We start from the raw sequence: 17,997 nt of genomic DNA on the forward strand, positions 1-17,997 counted from the left end.
CCACGTTTTCCGGCTGTGCCGTAATCTATACCTATGGTTCGATGGTTACTGGTCGAGTTGGTTATGCCTTTACTCATGGGGAACAATCTGAACAATGCTCATTGCTGGATGGCTGCAGTGTTTTCACTGTGGAGCTTGTAGCCATCTCTTGTGCCCTACAGTATAGCTGCTCCTGCTCAGGTGAGTCCTTCGTTATCTATAGTGACTCCCTGAGCAGTTCACGAGCTATTGACCAGTGGTTTCCTCGCTCTCGTCTTGTGATGGCTATTGAGGAGTCCATCCACACTCTTGCCCATTGTGGCTGCTCCGTGGTTTTTGTGTAGACCCCGGCCCGCTCTGGCCGTCTCCAACTGCGGTCGTGGTCCAGAGCGGCATTGGAGCGCCACTCGCGGGTGCGGACCGAGAAGGGAACACCAGGAGGCCACGACCGCAGTTGGAGACGGCCAGAGCGGGCGCGGACGGAATAGAGAACACCTAGAGCGGCAGGATAGCGCGACTAGCGGGGGCGGACCGACTAGGGAACGGCAAACAGAACACCAGGCCCCGGGCAGGCATAAATATACGACCCGGTCCAGCAAGCAGCCAGTCTCAGGGAACACCTGATGAAGACGTCAAGTAATGACGTCGAAATATTGTGTTTGGAAGATGCTGATATCTGGCAGAAAACCCGATTTCCACGAGATGTCATCAAACCGCCGGGAAAGTCTAAGAAATTACAACCCTAACACTGTATGTCAGCAGCCACATCACAATGGAAAAAATTGGCATTTAGTGCAGTGTAACAGGTACACAAATTACTGGACCAGAATTTTTTGATTCTAAGCTCAAATGGTTTCAATGTGGAATTTTTTGATGCATTTTGTGCTCAACTCACTGAATATGAAAAACTATACTGCTTCTTCTACCAAGATGGGCTAAAATGACACACATCTAAGATATCCCAGGAATAAGTCCACAAGGTCTTCACTGAGGAATGAACTGTCAGCAAATGTTTATGGCACCAGGTTTGTCGGCTCTAACAGTGTGCGATTTTTTTCCCTGTAGGGACACTTGAAGAGCAAGGTCCATAACAGAAATCCACGTACAATGCAGGAACTGAACGATAACATTAGCCTTGAAGTTGCCACCATCTATATCTAAGCATATTCAGACACACCCGATGTAAAGTTCAGACATGCATAGCTCTGTATTGATGTTGCAGGGGTCACTTTAGGCATGTTATACGAGGGCTATCCACAAAGTACATTACGTTTTGGAATTAAAAATAAATGAAGTATTGGAATTTTTTAAAATTATATACAGATGAAAGCCGCACTTAAATACTACTTTTCTACATAGTTGCCATTTAAATTAAGGCACTTATCGTAGCAATAGACGAGCTTGGAAATTCCTTCATCGTAAAATTCGGCCGCCTGCGCCTTCAACCACGTGGTTACCTCTTTTGGGCAGAAAAGGTGTGATTTTTGTTGATTTCCTGGAAAGAGGCACTACCATAAACTCTCAAAGATATTGCCAAACTCTGCACAACCTCAGAAGAGCAATACAAAACAAGCGCAGGTGAAAGTTGGGCTCAAAGATCTTGCTGATTCACAACAATGCCCGGGCTCACACGGCAAATGCCACTCGTGAAGTTCTCGAATCTTTTAAGTGGGAGTTGTTTCCTCATCCGCCGTACAGTCCCGACCTGGCACCGAGCGACTTCCACTTATCCCCAGCAATGAAGAAGTGGTTGGCTATGCAGCGTTTTGATGACGATGCACAGCTTCAAGAAGAGGTAACCACGTGGTTGAAGGTGCAGGTGGCCGAATTTTACGACGAAGGAATTTCCAAGCTCGTCCATCGCTACGATAAGTACCTTAATTTAAATGCCTCGATGTAGAAAAGTAGTATTTAAGTGAGGCTTTCATCTGTATATAATTAAAAAAATTCCAATACTTTATTTATTTTTAATTCCAAAATGTAATGTACTTTGTGGATAGCCCTAGTATAAATGTATTTTTAATTGTAAATAAATGGTAAGTCTGTTTCAGCTCTCCATTCCTGTAATTTCATTGCATTTCCCTTATAGTTAAAACAGGCTGCTTTTATCTGCGTCACTTTCCCTTGCCATGAATAGTCATGTTTTGTTATCCCTTTATTTAACACACATCTGCAGCACAATGAAGAAGGAAAAAAAATGAAAGGGAAGTAAGTGATACTCTGAATACTGGATACTCTGATACTGGAAAATATAAAATGCTCCCCACTGTGAATCTCCTTTGAGATTGAATATGGAAGTGTGTTGAATGGCTTACAGCATTACTTTTGAGACATGTTTGAATAAAATATAACTGAAAGTATACTGAAAAATGAGATGAAATCTTGGCATAAGTTACTACATGAGGTAAATTTGTTATTAGTCATTTAAGTTAGTTTGTGTAGTGAATAAAGTCTTCACTATTTTGAGATTTGTATTGTGCTGTTAATTTTTCTATTGGTCTGCTTATAGCTTTCCCCATGTGAAAAGAAATCTAACACAATCCAATCCATGGAACCACTTGAAAGTGGTCAGGACAAGGTACAGGCTGGGAAGCCACTAGACATAACCAATGCTCGCCAAGAACTGGGACTCATGACTCCTAAAAGGCTGCAGGAGAACTCCTGTCTTCCAAAGGTAGCTATTTAAAACCATTTAAGTGAAGAAAACAAAATACATTAAATAATTCAGTACAAATGTCTTGTTTTATGTTTGGAGTATTGGATTTGTTTTATCTGTGTCAACAAACCAGATTTTATGATTATTACGTCTCCCATCACAGGAGTTGTCGCTGGCTGAAATTAGAAACAAATTATCAAGAAGCACCAGACTAGCTGAGCTGAAAGAAAAAGTTACCAAAATCAACAGATGTGCTACAAAACTGAAAGAACTAGAAACAAGAAGGAAAGCATTGGAAACTCCTGGCACACCTAAAATACAGAAGTTCAAAGCACTTGACATAGAGGTTCCAGTTAGGTAAATAATATAGTTTCATATATACACATGTATTCAGTGTACTTAACTGGATTTATATCCAAAATTAGGAAAGAAATATGGAGACAATAGTATGTCGATGACTGTTTTAAGATTTTAGTGTGTTGTAACTTTTTCAATTTCCAGTGTTCAATGGTGTTATAGTGCTTCTCTTATCGGTAAGGAGGACAAGAAATCTCATCACTCAGATTGTTAGTTATCTCATGCCCATCCATTATGGTATCAAGTATATGTTCTTCAATTCAAATTGTCTTTGCTATGTTGTCTTTTATTTGCTAAACTTCCTTTTTTATGTGCTCTTAAGCCCCTGGCCATCTTATTTTAATGTTTGCAAATAGAGGGAAGTAGACTGAAACTGACATCATATGATTAATGATACAAGAAAGCTATCTTTGTTTCAAACAAATATGATGAAGTCTCTGCCAGCTATACAATATTCTACGATGTTCCTACAAGCTGGAACAAGACCTGCTGTACTTCATGAAATTGGTGTGTTCAGTAAATATTTGTTTCCACAGTACTTCAGTGAAAGTTCATTGTTAATTCCTGATTTCTGGAATATTGTAGCCTAGTTACTCCATGTTATGAGTATTGAGGTCATGACAGTACTGGCAAATGAGCTCATCAAGGATTTTGGAAATTACCATTGTCCTGTGCATAATCTCATTTGTAGTAAATAGATGTTTGTGATTTAGTTACTATAGCAGATATTCTAAGAAACATATTGTGTTACATCTGGTTTTCCCTTAAAGATGGGTATATATTACCTACATTTATTGTAAATTAACTCCATTTTCTAGTTTGCCAAATAACTATAATTAACCTCAATAAGTTTTAGGAAATGAGTAACTTTTACCACAGGTTTTTCTGTTGCCTTAACCCTAGAAACACCAAGGTATTATAGGTTACACAGAGCACCAACCAAGGACAATTTTTGCCCGTGTTACAATAAGTTGTAAATTCTGTAATTTGTTGTAATATGTGTTTATTTTATGTAATTCTGTTTCCATTGAGATATTAGTTTAACAGGAAATAGTGACAACGTAACTGACAGCTTAATTTTTTAACACTCGTTGGGTGAATATAAAAACCGAGAATGGCCAAATCTTGGTCGCTGAAAGTTTGCGTAAACAAGATAAGGTTTTTAATTGAATACAAAGGCTGTCTAAAGTTTCTATGCACTCTTTGATCTATTAAATGAATAGCACAGCTTTGTCATTGAGAGAGTTTCAAAAACAGAAATGAAAACACTTGCTGAAATTCATGTTATTGTACATTGAAAACTCTCAGAAAACACTTTTTACTTGGAGAGAATATTTTCACTTACAGATGACATTTACATTCTGCACACAAAATGGCTGATTCTGAATTAATCTGACGCAGATGGCGTCCACAGCTTCCACATGTAAACTTGGTTTTTGTGATGTTGTCTCTTGCTCTCTGGTTACTTGCATTTTTCAAGCATAAGTAGCACCCTGCTTTCCTAGTTGGTTCTTCATTTGCCGCAATTTTGTTTACCTCTGCTTTCTTTCTTAGGATTTCTCACATCGCGCAAATAATAGGCAACTGGAGTCCTTTCAAATCCATGGCTCACTCGTCTACGTATGGTTTCAAAAGTTCGTGGCCTAATTCATGGAGATACAGTTTATTGGCGTTTGGTTTCCCTTCATTCCATTTAGGCGCATTCATCTTGAACAGTGTGTATGAGTTAACTGCAGCTATATCAAGTATGCTGTAGAACATTGACAGTGTCCATCGTCTTGTACCCCTTTTTTGTAGAGTATGTCCTAACCATTTGATCTACAGCATCCACTCCTCCCTTAGTGCAATTATAGTACAGGTTTATGCGTGTATTCTTTTTTGGTGTATCAACTTCTATTCCTGCATTACAATGTTGTGTAGACAACATCAACAGATTTTTCTTTGTGACGTAAGAGACAATTGTTACTGGCGGCTTCTTAGAAGATGGGTCTGTGAATGCGAATTTGGAGGAATACAGCTCTCTGCCTGCTGTCGTCTAAAGTTCGGTGCGGTACATGTTTTGTGTTTGATCTAAGTGTCCCAACCAATGTAAGTTTGTAGTCTTGATAGAGAATGTCCCCCAACTCCACAGAAGTGTAGGAGAGGTCAGTTGTGACATTGTAGCCTATGTTCTTTATTGACTTCACCAGTCTCTTTACAATCTCAAGAAGACTTTCTCCACTGGCAGGTCTACTATCTTTTCCAGCATACACTTCCATTTTTATTATGTATTGTTCAACTGCACTACAAACATTCTGACTAATATTCCCTATTTTCCAGGTTTGTCTTTGAGGAAAACTTTGAAAGGACAATGATCTCTGAAAAGACAACATTTCATCAATTGTTTTGTCAGATCCACTACTGAAGTACCGTGTGAATATTCCATTCAATACTCTACGCAGCGGCGCAAATTTGTCACATACACGTCTTTCTGAGCTGGTGCCTTTATCATCAAAGTGAAGAATTTTCAATAGCTTACCCATAGCTCCTCTATAAATCACTCTTCCCAATAAATTTTAGCATAAATCAGATAAAGGAATATTGGTGTCCTGGTAAAATCCCATTAGAATTAAAATTCCCATCAATGCATATATTCCAGAATCGCTAAAGGGAGATAAGTTTTCTCTTTCAGCTTCTTCATTTGTATGGTCAAGTATTTTCCATACTAATTCAGGAGTGAATTTTTTTTAAATGATTCACATATGCTTGTTACTTTCCCAGCACTGGTTATTCCTTGACATTCATGGACTATGTTACCAAAATCCCTTTTACTATGTCTCGGAGCATCTGCAAGATACACTCTGCCAGAACTTGTAACATATTTATTTGTAGCGTTACCTGCATGGTTTGTTTCTTCTTTATTGTCCTCCGCTGCTTCACTGGAATCGTTTTCTACTTCTGTATGATCTGACTCAAAATCACTTAAATCTGATAATTCGTCATTGAGAAAAAGTTCTGCAAGAACTTCTGCGTTGTTCAAGCCTCTATCTCATCTTACAAAATCTACTTTACAATAAAGGGGTTGCTCTACTGTGACAAACTGCTAACAGTAATAATGGCAAGTCTAAAATCAACAATGAAAGTGAAACTCAACAAAACAAACCACAGTAAAACTCATGTTTGAGATTGCAAACTGAATAAAAGAAAGAAAAACATACGGGCAAATTTTGCCCATGCTTGGTGGTTGTAGGGAAGATAATAAGAATTATGGTTGCGTGGAGTACCAAGCCCGGGCAGAATGTGCCCATGGGCCTAAAATTCCTATTTTGTACTTGCAATTATAAAAATTTAACCATAGAAACACACAGCATAGGCAACAGACAAATAGAAAAAGACCCAAAAGCATAGAAAAATACTTGCCATGCCATTTTTTAAAAAATAAAAATGTACAGGAAATTTTTCCCGTGCTGGATGTTTCTAGGGTTAATAGAAATCTCATTTTGTGTATTTGCTTCAATTATTATAGGTAATTAGCAACTTTCTAGCTCAACAGATTAAAAGATAATCAGCAGACTTAACTGCATTAGCTAAATGCAGCCCCACTATGAATGCTGTTCTCAAACACGGGACGAGTTGGTTGACGTTTGTAAGCAGCTGGAAATCGCTCTGAATACTGTCAAATCATTTACAGGTGCTGCGAATCGGTGTTTAGGAAGGGCACCTGAAAGTCATGTAACTGTGGTTCTGGTACCAAAGGTACCTCAAGTACTATCCTATAGGGTGCAAGCAATTGCAGATTGTGGCGTACATTGGAACACAAGATGCCTGTTGTCTGGGTTTCAAGGTCATACTTGGATTATTCCAGTGAATGGCAGAGAAGATTGAGAAGACCAGCCTTGCACACAGTTTCAAGGAAGCTCACAGTTTGCAGCATTGTCCCCAGAATTAAGTGTGGTCCCTTGGTTGTAAGTCAAGTGGAATGACTTAATGTTATAGGGCTGAGAGCTGCAGGGTGCCCCTAAATGGGTCAGGTGTGCACTTTACATCAAAGGCTGCTACCCAGGTGGCTCCCTCTGTGTGGGATGCACAGAAGATCTTCTTCTTCTCTCCCCCCCCCCCCCCCCTTCTTTTATTTTGTTAATTTTTTTTTTTATTTTTTTTTAAGATTAGGAGACTCTCCATCCAATACAGATAACAATAGCTGTAGGACACGGAGAACATTGAGTGTAAGATTGAAAGAAACACCTCTTGTAGGTGAGAGTATTAAAATTGTAACGGTTAACTGCCAAAGTATTTGCAACAAAGTGCCAGAGTTTGAAGCACTCCTGAAAAGTGGCGGAGCTCACATAATGCTAGGTACAGAAAGTTGGTTGAAACCAGAAATTAATAGCAGTGAGATTTTGGGGGAAAATTCAAGTGTACATTGAAAGAATAGGCTAATGGGAAATGGAGGTCATCTATTTGTCACAATAGACCAGAAACTCAAATCCACTGAGAGAGAAATTGAAGCTGCACTTGAGATTGTGTGAGCACTACTCAGTATCAGGTATGGGCATTAAATGGTAATTGGATCCTTCTATCACCCACCAGACTCGTCTCCTGAGGTAAATGAAAACTTTAGAGAAAATCTTAGTTCACTTGTTTGTAAGTTCTCCTACCATACTGTAATCATTGTAATCATTGATGGAGACTTTAATCATCTAACAATCAATTAGGAACATTACAGTTTGCTAGTGGTGGGCATGATAAGGTATCCTGTGAAATATTACTAAACGCCTCCTCTGAAAACTACCTAGAATATATAGTTTGGAACCCCAATCACTATGGAAATACTTTGGATCAAATGGCAACAAATAGACCTGACCTCTTTGAGGATGTCCATATCAAAACTGGTATCAGTGATCATGACACAGTTGTGGCAACAATGATTACCAAAGTACAAAGAACAACTAAAACAAGCAGAAAGCTATACACTCCTGGAAATTGAAATAAGAACACCGTGAATTCATTGTTCCAGGAAGGGGAAACTTTATTGACATATTCCTGGGGTTAGATACATCACATGATCACACTGACAGAACCACAGGCACATAGACACAGGCAACAGAGCATGCACAATGTCGGCACTAGTACAGTGTATATCCACCTTTCGCAGCAATGCAGGCTGCTATTCTCCCATGGAGACGATCGTAGAGATGCTGGATATAGTCCTGTGGAACGGCTTGCCATGCCATTTCCACCTGGCGCCTCAGTTGGACCAACGTTCGTGCTGGACGTGCAGACCGCGTGAGACGACGCTTCATCCAGTTCCAAACATGCTCAATGGGGGACAGATCCGGAGATCTTGCTGGCCAGGGTAGTTCACTTACACCTTCTAGAGCACGGTGGGTGGCACGGGATACATGCGGATGTGCATTGTCCTGTTGGAACAGCAAGTTCCCTTGCCGGTCTAGAAATGGTAGAACGATGGGTTCGGTGACGGTTTGGATGTACCGTGCACTATTCAGTGTCCCCTCGACGATCACCAGAGGTGTACGGCCAGTGAAGGAGATCGCTCCCCACACCATGATGCCGGGTGTTGGCCCTGTGTGCCTCGGTCGTATGCAGTCCTGATTGTGGCGCTCACCTGCACGGTGCCAAACACGCATACGACCATCATTGGCACCAAGGCAGAAGCGACTCTCATCGCTGAAGACGGCACGTGTCCATTCGTCCCTCCATTCACGCCTGTCGCGACACCACTGGAGGCGGGCTGCACGATGTTGGGGTGTGAGCGGAAGACGGCTTAACGGTGTGCGGGACCGTAGCCCAGCTTCATGGAGACGGTTGCGAATGGTCCTCGCCGATACCCCAGGAGCAACAGTGTCCCTAATTTGCTGGGAAGTATCGGTGTGGTGCCCTACAGCACTGTGTAGGATCCTACGGTCTTGGCGTGCATCCGTGCGTCGCTGCGGTCTGGTCCCAGGTCGACGGGCACGTGCACCTTCCGCCGACCACTGGCGACAACATCGATGTACTGTGGAGCCCTCGCGCCCCACGTGTTGAGCAATTTGGCGGTACGTCCACCCGGCCTCCCGCATGCCCACTATACGCCCTCGCTCAAAGTCCGTCAACTGCACATACGGTTCACGTCCACGCTGTCGCGACATGCTACCAGTGTTAAAGACTGCGATGGAGCTCCGTATGCCATGGCAAACTGGCTGACACTGACGGCCGTGGTGCACAAATGCTGCGCAGCTAGCGCCATTAGACGGCCAACACCGCGGTTCCTGGTGTGTCAGCTGTGCCGTGCGTGTGATCATTGCTTGTACAGCCCTCTCGCAGTGTCCGGAGCAAGTATGGTGGGTCTGACACACCGGTGTCAATGTGTTCTTTTTTCCATTTCCAGGAGTGTATATGTGCAATAAACTAGATAAAAAGTCAGGAGTGTGATACGTCAGTGAGGAATTTCATCACAGGGCCAGGGCATTAGAGGAACTATGGCTCAAATTTAAAATAATAATGGGCCATGCACTGGATGGATATGTACCCAGTACAACAGTTCATAATGGGAGGGACCCTCTGTGGTACATACTCACTGTAAAGGAACTAAAGAAGCAGAGACTACTGCACAATACATATAAAACAAAGTATAAGACTCTAGATATAGAGATGCTGAATGAAATGCGTTTGGCTGTCAGCTGAGCAATAACTGAAACCGTCAGTAACATCCATAGCAGAATAATATCAAGTGATCTTCCATAGAACCCAAAGAAATTCAGGTGTTTGTAAAGGCTGTTAGTGGCGCTAGAGTTAGTGTCCAGTTCATAGGAAATGAGACAGGAACTGAAATTGAGGGCAGCAAAGCAAAAGCTGTTTTCAGATGTTTCTTTACAGGGGAAGGCACAAGAGAATTGCCCCAATGTAATCCTCTTACCATTAAAAAAAGTGAATGAAATCCGCATTTGTGTCAAATGTGTTGAGAAACAGCTGAAATCGTTAATTTAACAAAGGTCCAGGGCCTGGTGAAATCCTTATAAGATTATGTACTTAATTTGTGGCTGACTTTGTCTCCCTTCTAACTATAATCTCTCGTAGATCCCTTGAACGAAAAACCATGCCTGGCAGTTGGAAGAAAGCGCAGGTAACATCAGTCTGCAAGAAGGGTAGTAGGAGTGATCCACAAAACTACCATCCAATATCTTTGGCCTCAGTTTGCTGTAGAATCTTCAGACTTGTTGCGATCTCAAATATAACAATGCTTAATGCCATCCACCATGGGTTCCGAAAACATCGATCGTGTGAAACCAAACTCACACCTTTTTCACAAGACATACTGAAAGCTGTGGATCAAGGCAGTTGTGTAGATGCAGTATTTCTTGATGTCCAAACAGCAGTTGATTCAGTACCAAACCTATGAGTATTGTCAAAAGTTTGATCATATTGGGTATTGAGTGAAATTTGTGACTGGATTGAAAACTTTGTGTTAGCATGTTATCTTGAATGGAGAGTCTTCGTCAGATATAGAAGTAACTTCAGATGTGCCTCAGGGAAGTCTTTTGGGACTCCTGCTGTTCATGTTGTATATTAATTACCTTGCAGACAATATTAAAAGTAAACTTGGCCTTTTTGTGGGTGATGTAGTTATCTATAATGAGGTACTATCTGAAAGAAGCTGCACAAATATTCAGTCAGATCTTGATAAGATTACAAATACATGCATATAACGCTTTGTAGGAATATGAAATGGAATGATCGTGTAGCCTCAGTTGTGGGTAAAACAGGTGCTAGACCTAGGTTTATTGGTAAAATATTGGAGAAGTGCAATCAGTCTACAAAGGGGATTGCTCATAAACACCCATGTGACCTGATGTAGAATATTGCTCAAGTGTGTGGAACTCGTACCAAGGAGGACTAGTGGGGAATATTGAACGTATACAGAGAAGGGCAGTATGATGTATGATGATCACAGGTTTGTTTGACCCATGGGAAAATCTCGCAGAGATGCTGAAGAAATTGAACTGGCAGACTTATCAAGACAGATGTGAACTACCATCTTTAAATGATGACTCTAGGAATATGTTGAACCTCCTGTGTGTCACTCATATATGACAGTGAGGACAAGATTAGAATAATTACATTACACACAGAGGCATTTAAGTTATCATTCTTGCTGCACTCCTTACATGAATGGAACGAGAAGGAACGCTAATAACTGGTACAATGGGATGCATACTCCACGATGCACTTAGCGGTGGTTCGGAGAGTATGGATGCAGATGTAGATCAGTGCTAGTGTTGTGCAAAAGGACATCTACAATTCACCTAAGGGTAGTTTTGCTGTGTTTCACCATAACATTGTTCGTGTCTCTGGCTAAATTTATGTGGCTTCCACCTCCGATCGCACCCCTCCTCACTTTACCTCCTCATTTTGTGCGATGCCACTTCCTGTACAGTAACTACATGGGTGTACTGTGCTTGTTTTTATCATTTCCAGTATTTCAATTTTTGACTTGGACTTTTTCTTGAAGTGTAGTACAGTGTGAATGGGTACTTAACTTCAATTAGGAATGATATACTGTATAATAATAGTTATTTTCATAGTGTAATGTTTTTATCTTTAATAAATGAATAATTTAATTTCATTTGCATACTGTTTTATTTGATGATTTTTTGTTATTGGCCTTATTATTTCAATATATAGCTGTTCATAATGATGATTTGAAATGTAGCATTTAAATTCTTGCTGCTTTTTCAGCCCTCAGAGTAGTGTTAGCAGCACACCACAGAAGTTGTTGAGTCCACTCAAGAGCCCTCTGAAATCACCTGCTCATCAGCGATATGCAGCACTTGCACGATCTGAGGTGCCATCATTACCTTTGCCTTACTCTTACCGTTGTCTGGCTGAGGCATTCCGCTGTCTTGATACAGTTGTCTCCATGATGCACAACCGCAAAGAAGCTGTCACATTCAACAAAGTTAGTCCTGCTGTGCGCGAGATGCTTAGGAAGTAAGTTTTTGAGACTGCTTTTTACTATGCTGGGTTCTCTCTCTCTCTCTCTCTCTCTCTCTCTCTCTCTCTCTCTCTCTCTCACACACACACACACACACACACACACACACACACACACACAGTGATCAGTAGTGATTCTTAGCAATAATCCTCCGATGCCCCTAAGTGCTGGTGAGTGATAAAACACGTTATGCTTGTGTCAAATTTATCATCATATATTATTTGAATTTGTAGATCCTCATTGGAAACAAGGCACTTTGCAAGGTAGTACTTATTCCTACAAATCTGGTGTTTTGTTATGGAATGTATCACATCTTAATGGTCTTCTTTAAGTAGATTGGTTGGAGGTGTGTCTGCGCCACTTTCCAGTATTTAATAAATTCGATGTACACCGTACACAAGAAATGATATGTTACTATTGTAATGCACCTACTCATGGGGGGAGGGGGAGGGAGGGGGGCACCACTAATAACAGCTTCACCTTACATGACATCTATATAATGTTGTGAAGGGACCTGTTCAGCTGAAGCATTTTGACCAATCCCAGAGGAGTGTGGACAGCCACTGAAATCGTGGTGTAAGGTTGGGGTCTCTACAGAGATTCACAACCTTATTGTTTACTGAATAAAATAACTTATTGCACTATATTGTTTTTGTGAGAGCTCTAGCAATGGCACCTGCCGTCGCTGCACATGTTGATTCACAAATTTAAGTTAGTTTAAAAGTTTAACAAAATGTAGTAAGAATCACTTGCAAAAATATCATTCTTTTTAGCTTTTCTCTTTCGTACCTGGTTTCAAGAAATATTTTGTGAAAGGCAAAACTATTAATGAGTTGTTGAATTGTACCTGAAGCATACATTTGTTAAGGTGTGAGGAGCAAGAATTTCTGTATTCTGAACTGGTAATTGTTTCCTCTTCCATTTTAGAGAATTCACAGAATTTCACCTGGGTCAAATAAAGCATGTATATCCAGAAGCATATACTTACACTCAGCAGAAATGCCATGTTTTTGGGTGTGCAGTGAAGCAAGAGAAATATGAGCTTACACTGGTGCCAGTGTTGTTAAAAATGCAGGAAGGTACGTTAGTTTCAGTGACCAATTTCTTCCTTTCTCTGGCTTTTTATTATGTGTAACACAAGAAATGTTTGTTCTAGTTGGTGCAGATAACTCAAAAGTTGAACCAACAATGACACCCTCTTATCTTCTGGAGCGAAGGAAAGTGTTCCATAGTAAATTACTGGAAATAGTGAAAGATCAGCATGAGGTAAGTCAACATTTTTATTATCTTTATTTAAATCTAAGTGCGGAATTGTGAATTCTTTGATAAGGTGGGGGTTCTGATAATTGAATGATACAATTTAGTGCAGTGTCTCAATCATGGCGCTGTTAATTATTTACACCTTTGGCCAACCATTTGCAAACTTTTTGGGAGCCTTGATTTGTCAACAATTTGTTTTGTTAGCCACTTCTTGTGCTATATGTGCCCCAAATGTGCTGCCTTTATTAGGAGTTGAAAGTCTTGTCATGTACAGCAGCTGTTTATGGGTGGGGAAACAATTACTTTTGGTTACATTTCATGCAACAAACATGAGATATAGTATCACAAAAAAAACTTATAATTGTATTGTGCTTATATGGACTTGAATTGACAATGGTTTTGCAAAGGACAATGAAGAAGGTACACTTGTAGAAGTGAAACTCACTCATAGGCAATAATGCAAATCAAATTTTGCCAGTAAAGGGAGACGAAACCACCAGCAAATCATAATAAAAGTATGAGATGGTCAATGTGTAAAAGTAAATAGTGTTGACAGCTTCATTGTTGCATTCTTACACAAGTTCTAGTCTCTATGAAGTCAACATATTAGTGATTCATAGTATGACATCACTGATGTGCCTCCATTGCTGGTATAATCTGTATACACACCTTAAAAAAAATGTTCTTTTGATTTTGTAGCACTAATATGTTAATAGCCGAGGTTTGTTGTGCATAATTGCATACTTACCCTGTAGCAGTTATTCACTTTTAAAATTGCGATACCTATGTATCACTATTACTTCTGGTTCTGCAAGAACACTCACTTTTCTCCCCACCACTGATTAAAGTGACAACAATAGCGATTTTTTTTTTTTCTCCTAGTTTTTGGAATGTATGGGCAACATAGCCACACTTGTTGCAGTCTAAGATCAGAAATGTTTCCTCAGAAGAAGCCTTTGTCATGTCTCCTGAAATAGCCTATGGAATTAGATTAACAAGAGATGCTTTTCTGATTGTTTCAGTAGTGTTTTATTGTTTTGTTAAATTATTGAAAATAATTACAACTTTGAAATAAGCAAGGAGCAAAAAATAATTTATGTATAACACGTGGAGTAGTATGTTTGGAACAGTGCTTGTGCAAAGTTGCTTTCAGACAGGTATTTTTGGTTGTAATTTCCGTCTTTTGCATGCAATGAACCCTGGTGTAAAAATAAAGGTGCAAACAGTGGTTTGTTGTCTTCATTAAAACATGGAAGAGATGTATTTTACACTATTCACTTCCCCTTTGGATCCCATACTACAACATTTATGTAGAGATCTTTACTCTCACAGTAATTAACCTGATTTTTTAAATTGATTTTTCAGGCTTTTTTAAGGACTTTGGATCCACCATTGATACTGGAGAAATCAAAGTTGACACGTTGGCATCCAGAATTTGATATTGATAAGTTGCCTGATGTGCCAACAGAATCACTGCCAAAACCGCCAAATGAAATTAGTTATCGGACTGCTAAAGATGTCCTTGGTAAGTCTCAGTCTCTCTCTCTCTCTCTCTCTCTCTCTCTCTCTTGCACTCTCTCTCTCTCTCTCGCGCACGCTCTCTCTGTAGGCCTTTGGCAGTTTTTGCATACTGCTCATGAGCAGTAGAGTTCAGAGTTACGAGGTGTCAGTTTCTGCAGGAATTGCTGCTTATTTTTGGTTGTGTTAGCGCCAGATTTCACCAAGCACTCAGGTCTAAAAAGAAAATCTCCTTTTCAGCTTTGCATTACTAAAATGTTTCAGGGTACAGTAAGAAGTGTAATAGAGTTTTTGCTATTTACTTCCTCAACCTTAGTAGCCAGTTTTATTTAGAGGAATATCATAAGTGCGAAGTTTTGAGAAATGCCTACATTTTCTCTAATGTTAGCATGTCAGACCCCTCCAACCCCACCGAGGCGGCTCGCCACTCTTTCGTAGGTTTGGTGCTTGGCTACCTCGATGCCCCTGTTTTTACAGCACTTTTTCCTTTCCGTGCTGTATGTCTATCCTCTTGCTGTTCTTTTTTCCCTCCCTCGGGGAACATGTCTGGGGTATTATTAGTAATTTTCTGCATTCTGTCGCTGACCTGCGAACAGTCTAGATTTTCTTTTTCACTCCTTTTTCCTTTCTTTGTTTCTCTTCTCCTCTTGTTCCTCTGCTTCAGTGTTTAAGGATCTTCTGTTTTTCTTCTTTCTCCCTGTGCGCCCCTGAAGGCCGCCCCATGTGTCTGATGCGTAAAAGGTGACTGGGTAACGCATAATTCCCAGCCCTGGGTCGACAGGTAGGGTTCACACGCACCGCCGGTACAGACCAAGGGAGGGGTAATTGACTGAGCTGTAACCTTCCCAGATCACCCCCGTTGGTCCCTCTGTCAGGTGTTCTGGAGGTGTGACCTGAGGTGTGAACAATCTTGTGAAGGGGTCACCCAGTTGGAAGGAGCGCGCCGTCGGAGACTCTGGCAATCGTGGGGGATTTCCTCACGACGAGTCAATCATCCTCCATCGATGTAGATGAAACGTAAACATGCACGTACTGCAGGTGGTCAGTCTTTTGCCATGGTCCATCCGTTTATTATTCAGAAAGGTGTTGATGCCATTGCTGGTCCTGCTCTTTGCTTTTGGAGACGGTGTCTGATTCTCAAGCACAACTAGTTCTTGCCTCACTTCTCCACGGTTATCCTGTTCGTGTCGAGGTACATAGAACCTTGAATTCTTCCTGTGGTGTAATTTACACCAGGTTGCTTGACGGTCTAACAGAGACGGAAATACAATCTTACCTCTATGAGCAGTGTCATTGCTGTCCATTGTGTAATGAAAAAGGTCGATTCCTCCGTGGTGCCTACCCACACTATTTGTCCTTATCTTTGATAGGGTGGTGCTGCCATCCAAGATTAAAGCGGGCTATGAAATCGTCACATTCCGGCCGTACATTCCGAATCTGATGGGCTGCTACCAGTGTCATCGGTTCAGTCACACTAGAATGTCTTGTCGACACCCAGCCACATGCGAACCTGTAGCAGGGATGCACATGAGGTCGAACATCCGCCTCCTCCTCCCCGCTGTATCAGCTGCAAGGGTGGCCATGCCGCCTCCTCCCGGGATTGTTCCGTGTATCTAGATGAGCGGGGGCTGTTAAAGAGATTCGGGTAAAGGAAAAGTGCCTTACCCAGTAGCTCTCAAGTTACTGGCTAGTCGCAAACCATGTGTTCTCCCATCTGGCACCTATAGTTCAATTCTGGTTACCCCTCGCTCCATGAAGGACATGGCCATGCAAACACGTGACCTCAAATTTGGCTCTTAGGTTGTGAAGTTGCCCAGTGTCAAGGTAGCATCGTTGTCCCCTCGTCCTGCTGTGCAACAAAAAGTCAAACTCTCGCCTAAAGGGGCCTACCCATTACACAACTGGTAGGCGGGAAAGGACAGCAGGAGTACTCCCGAAAAGACATCCTCTGTCCCTCCAGCCAAACAACACCCAAGTCTTCCTATAACCAGAAGGGTTCGAAGAAGTCTGCTAAAGACAAACGGTCTTCTCCTTCACCAACTCGAAGAACCTGCTTAACGATGTCGCCACATGGTCACTTAGCCTGGCCGGCCTTTCTCACCAGTGCGCACCACCAACCGTTTTTCAGCGTTGGACACCGCAGACCGATCATACAAGCATTCCGATGCCCCTGTGGTCCCCAGGAGCAGGATCCTCCTGCTTCTGTGCCCTGTAATAGCGAGTCTCCACTGGCAGTCTCTTGGCGGTCACAGAGTTGACACCCCTACATCTCTTCCTCCTTATCACTGTCCTCCAATGGAACGTTCGCGGCATTTGGTCCCACAAAGAGGATTTATGGCTGCTCCTAGCATCACAGCATCCCCTTGTACTCTGCCTTCAGGAAATAAAATTGTGCACTCAAGACTGCTTTGAGCTTTCATATTACTTACCAATTTGTTTTGACCTTTTCGCTGAGTTCGGCATCCCATCTCATGGGGGCGTCATTCTGCTCATACAGGATGACCTTCATAGTCAACTCATCTCCCTGACTACCCATCTTCAAGCTGTTGCTGTTCGCCTTTTCCTTCCCCACCTGACTTTCTTCCTCTGTACTATTTATGTACCTCTGTTCTTCGATGTCACCAGGGCAGTCTTCCTTCAGCTTATTGGGTAGCTACCTCCCCCATTTTTGCTCCTTGGTGACTTTAATGTGCATCATCCCCTTTGGGGTTCTCCCAGGACATGCCAGAGAGGTGCCTTCGTGGCTGACATTCTTAACCAACTCAACCTCTTCTGCCTTAACACTGGAGCACCCACTTTCCTTTCTGACTCCTCACACACCTATTCCCATTTGGACCTATCCTTTTGCACTGCTCAGCTTGCCCATCGTCTTGAGTGGTCCGTTCTTTGACACCTACTGGAGCGACCATTTCCTGTTTGCTCTCTGTCTGCTGACTCCTACCCCATCCATATGCATGCCCAAATGGCAGCTTACTAAGGCTGACTGGCAGCTTTACTCCTCCCTGGCGACCTTCACAGAACAAGATTTCCTTAGGTGTGATGACCAGGTGGACAGTCTCACCATTGTTATCCTTGTTATCCTTACTGCAGCAGAACATTCCATTCCTCGCATTTCCTTTTTACCATGTTGTCTCAGTCCCTTGGTGGACTGAGGCATGCCGTGACACAATTTGTGCACAGATACACGCTCTCCGCATTTTTAACTGATACCCTATGGGAAAAACTGCATTTATTATAAGCAGATGTGTGCAAAGTG

The 17,997-nt window shown here is 41.7% G+C and overlaps 1 protein-coding gene across 1 annotated transcript in view; it reads left to right on the plus strand.

The window, feature by feature from the left end:
• LOC126355186 (DNA replication factor Cdt1) overlaps positions 1-17,997 on the plus strand; it is a 54,781-nt gene that overhangs the window by 14,569 nt on the left and 22,215 nt on the right. The window contains exons 3-8 of the mRNA XM_050005407.1: positions 2,489-2,653; positions 2,799-2,992; positions 11,708-11,959; positions 12,891-13,042; positions 13,120-13,229; positions 14,589-14,748. Coding sequence (XP_049861364.1) covers positions 2,489-2,653; positions 2,799-2,992; positions 11,708-11,959; positions 12,891-13,042; positions 13,120-13,229; positions 14,589-14,748 — 1,033 coding nt within the window. The remainder of the gene's footprint in view (positions 1-2,488; positions 2,654-2,798; positions 2,993-11,707; positions 11,960-12,890; positions 13,043-13,119; positions 13,230-14,588; positions 14,749-17,997) is intronic.

This window comes from Schistocerca gregaria, chromosome 3, assembly GCF_023897955.1.
Source record: "Schistocerca gregaria isolate iqSchGreg1 chromosome 3, iqSchGreg1.2, whole genome shotgun sequence".
Lineage (NCBI taxonomy): Eukaryota > Metazoa > Arthropoda > Insecta > Orthoptera > Acrididae > Schistocerca > Schistocerca gregaria.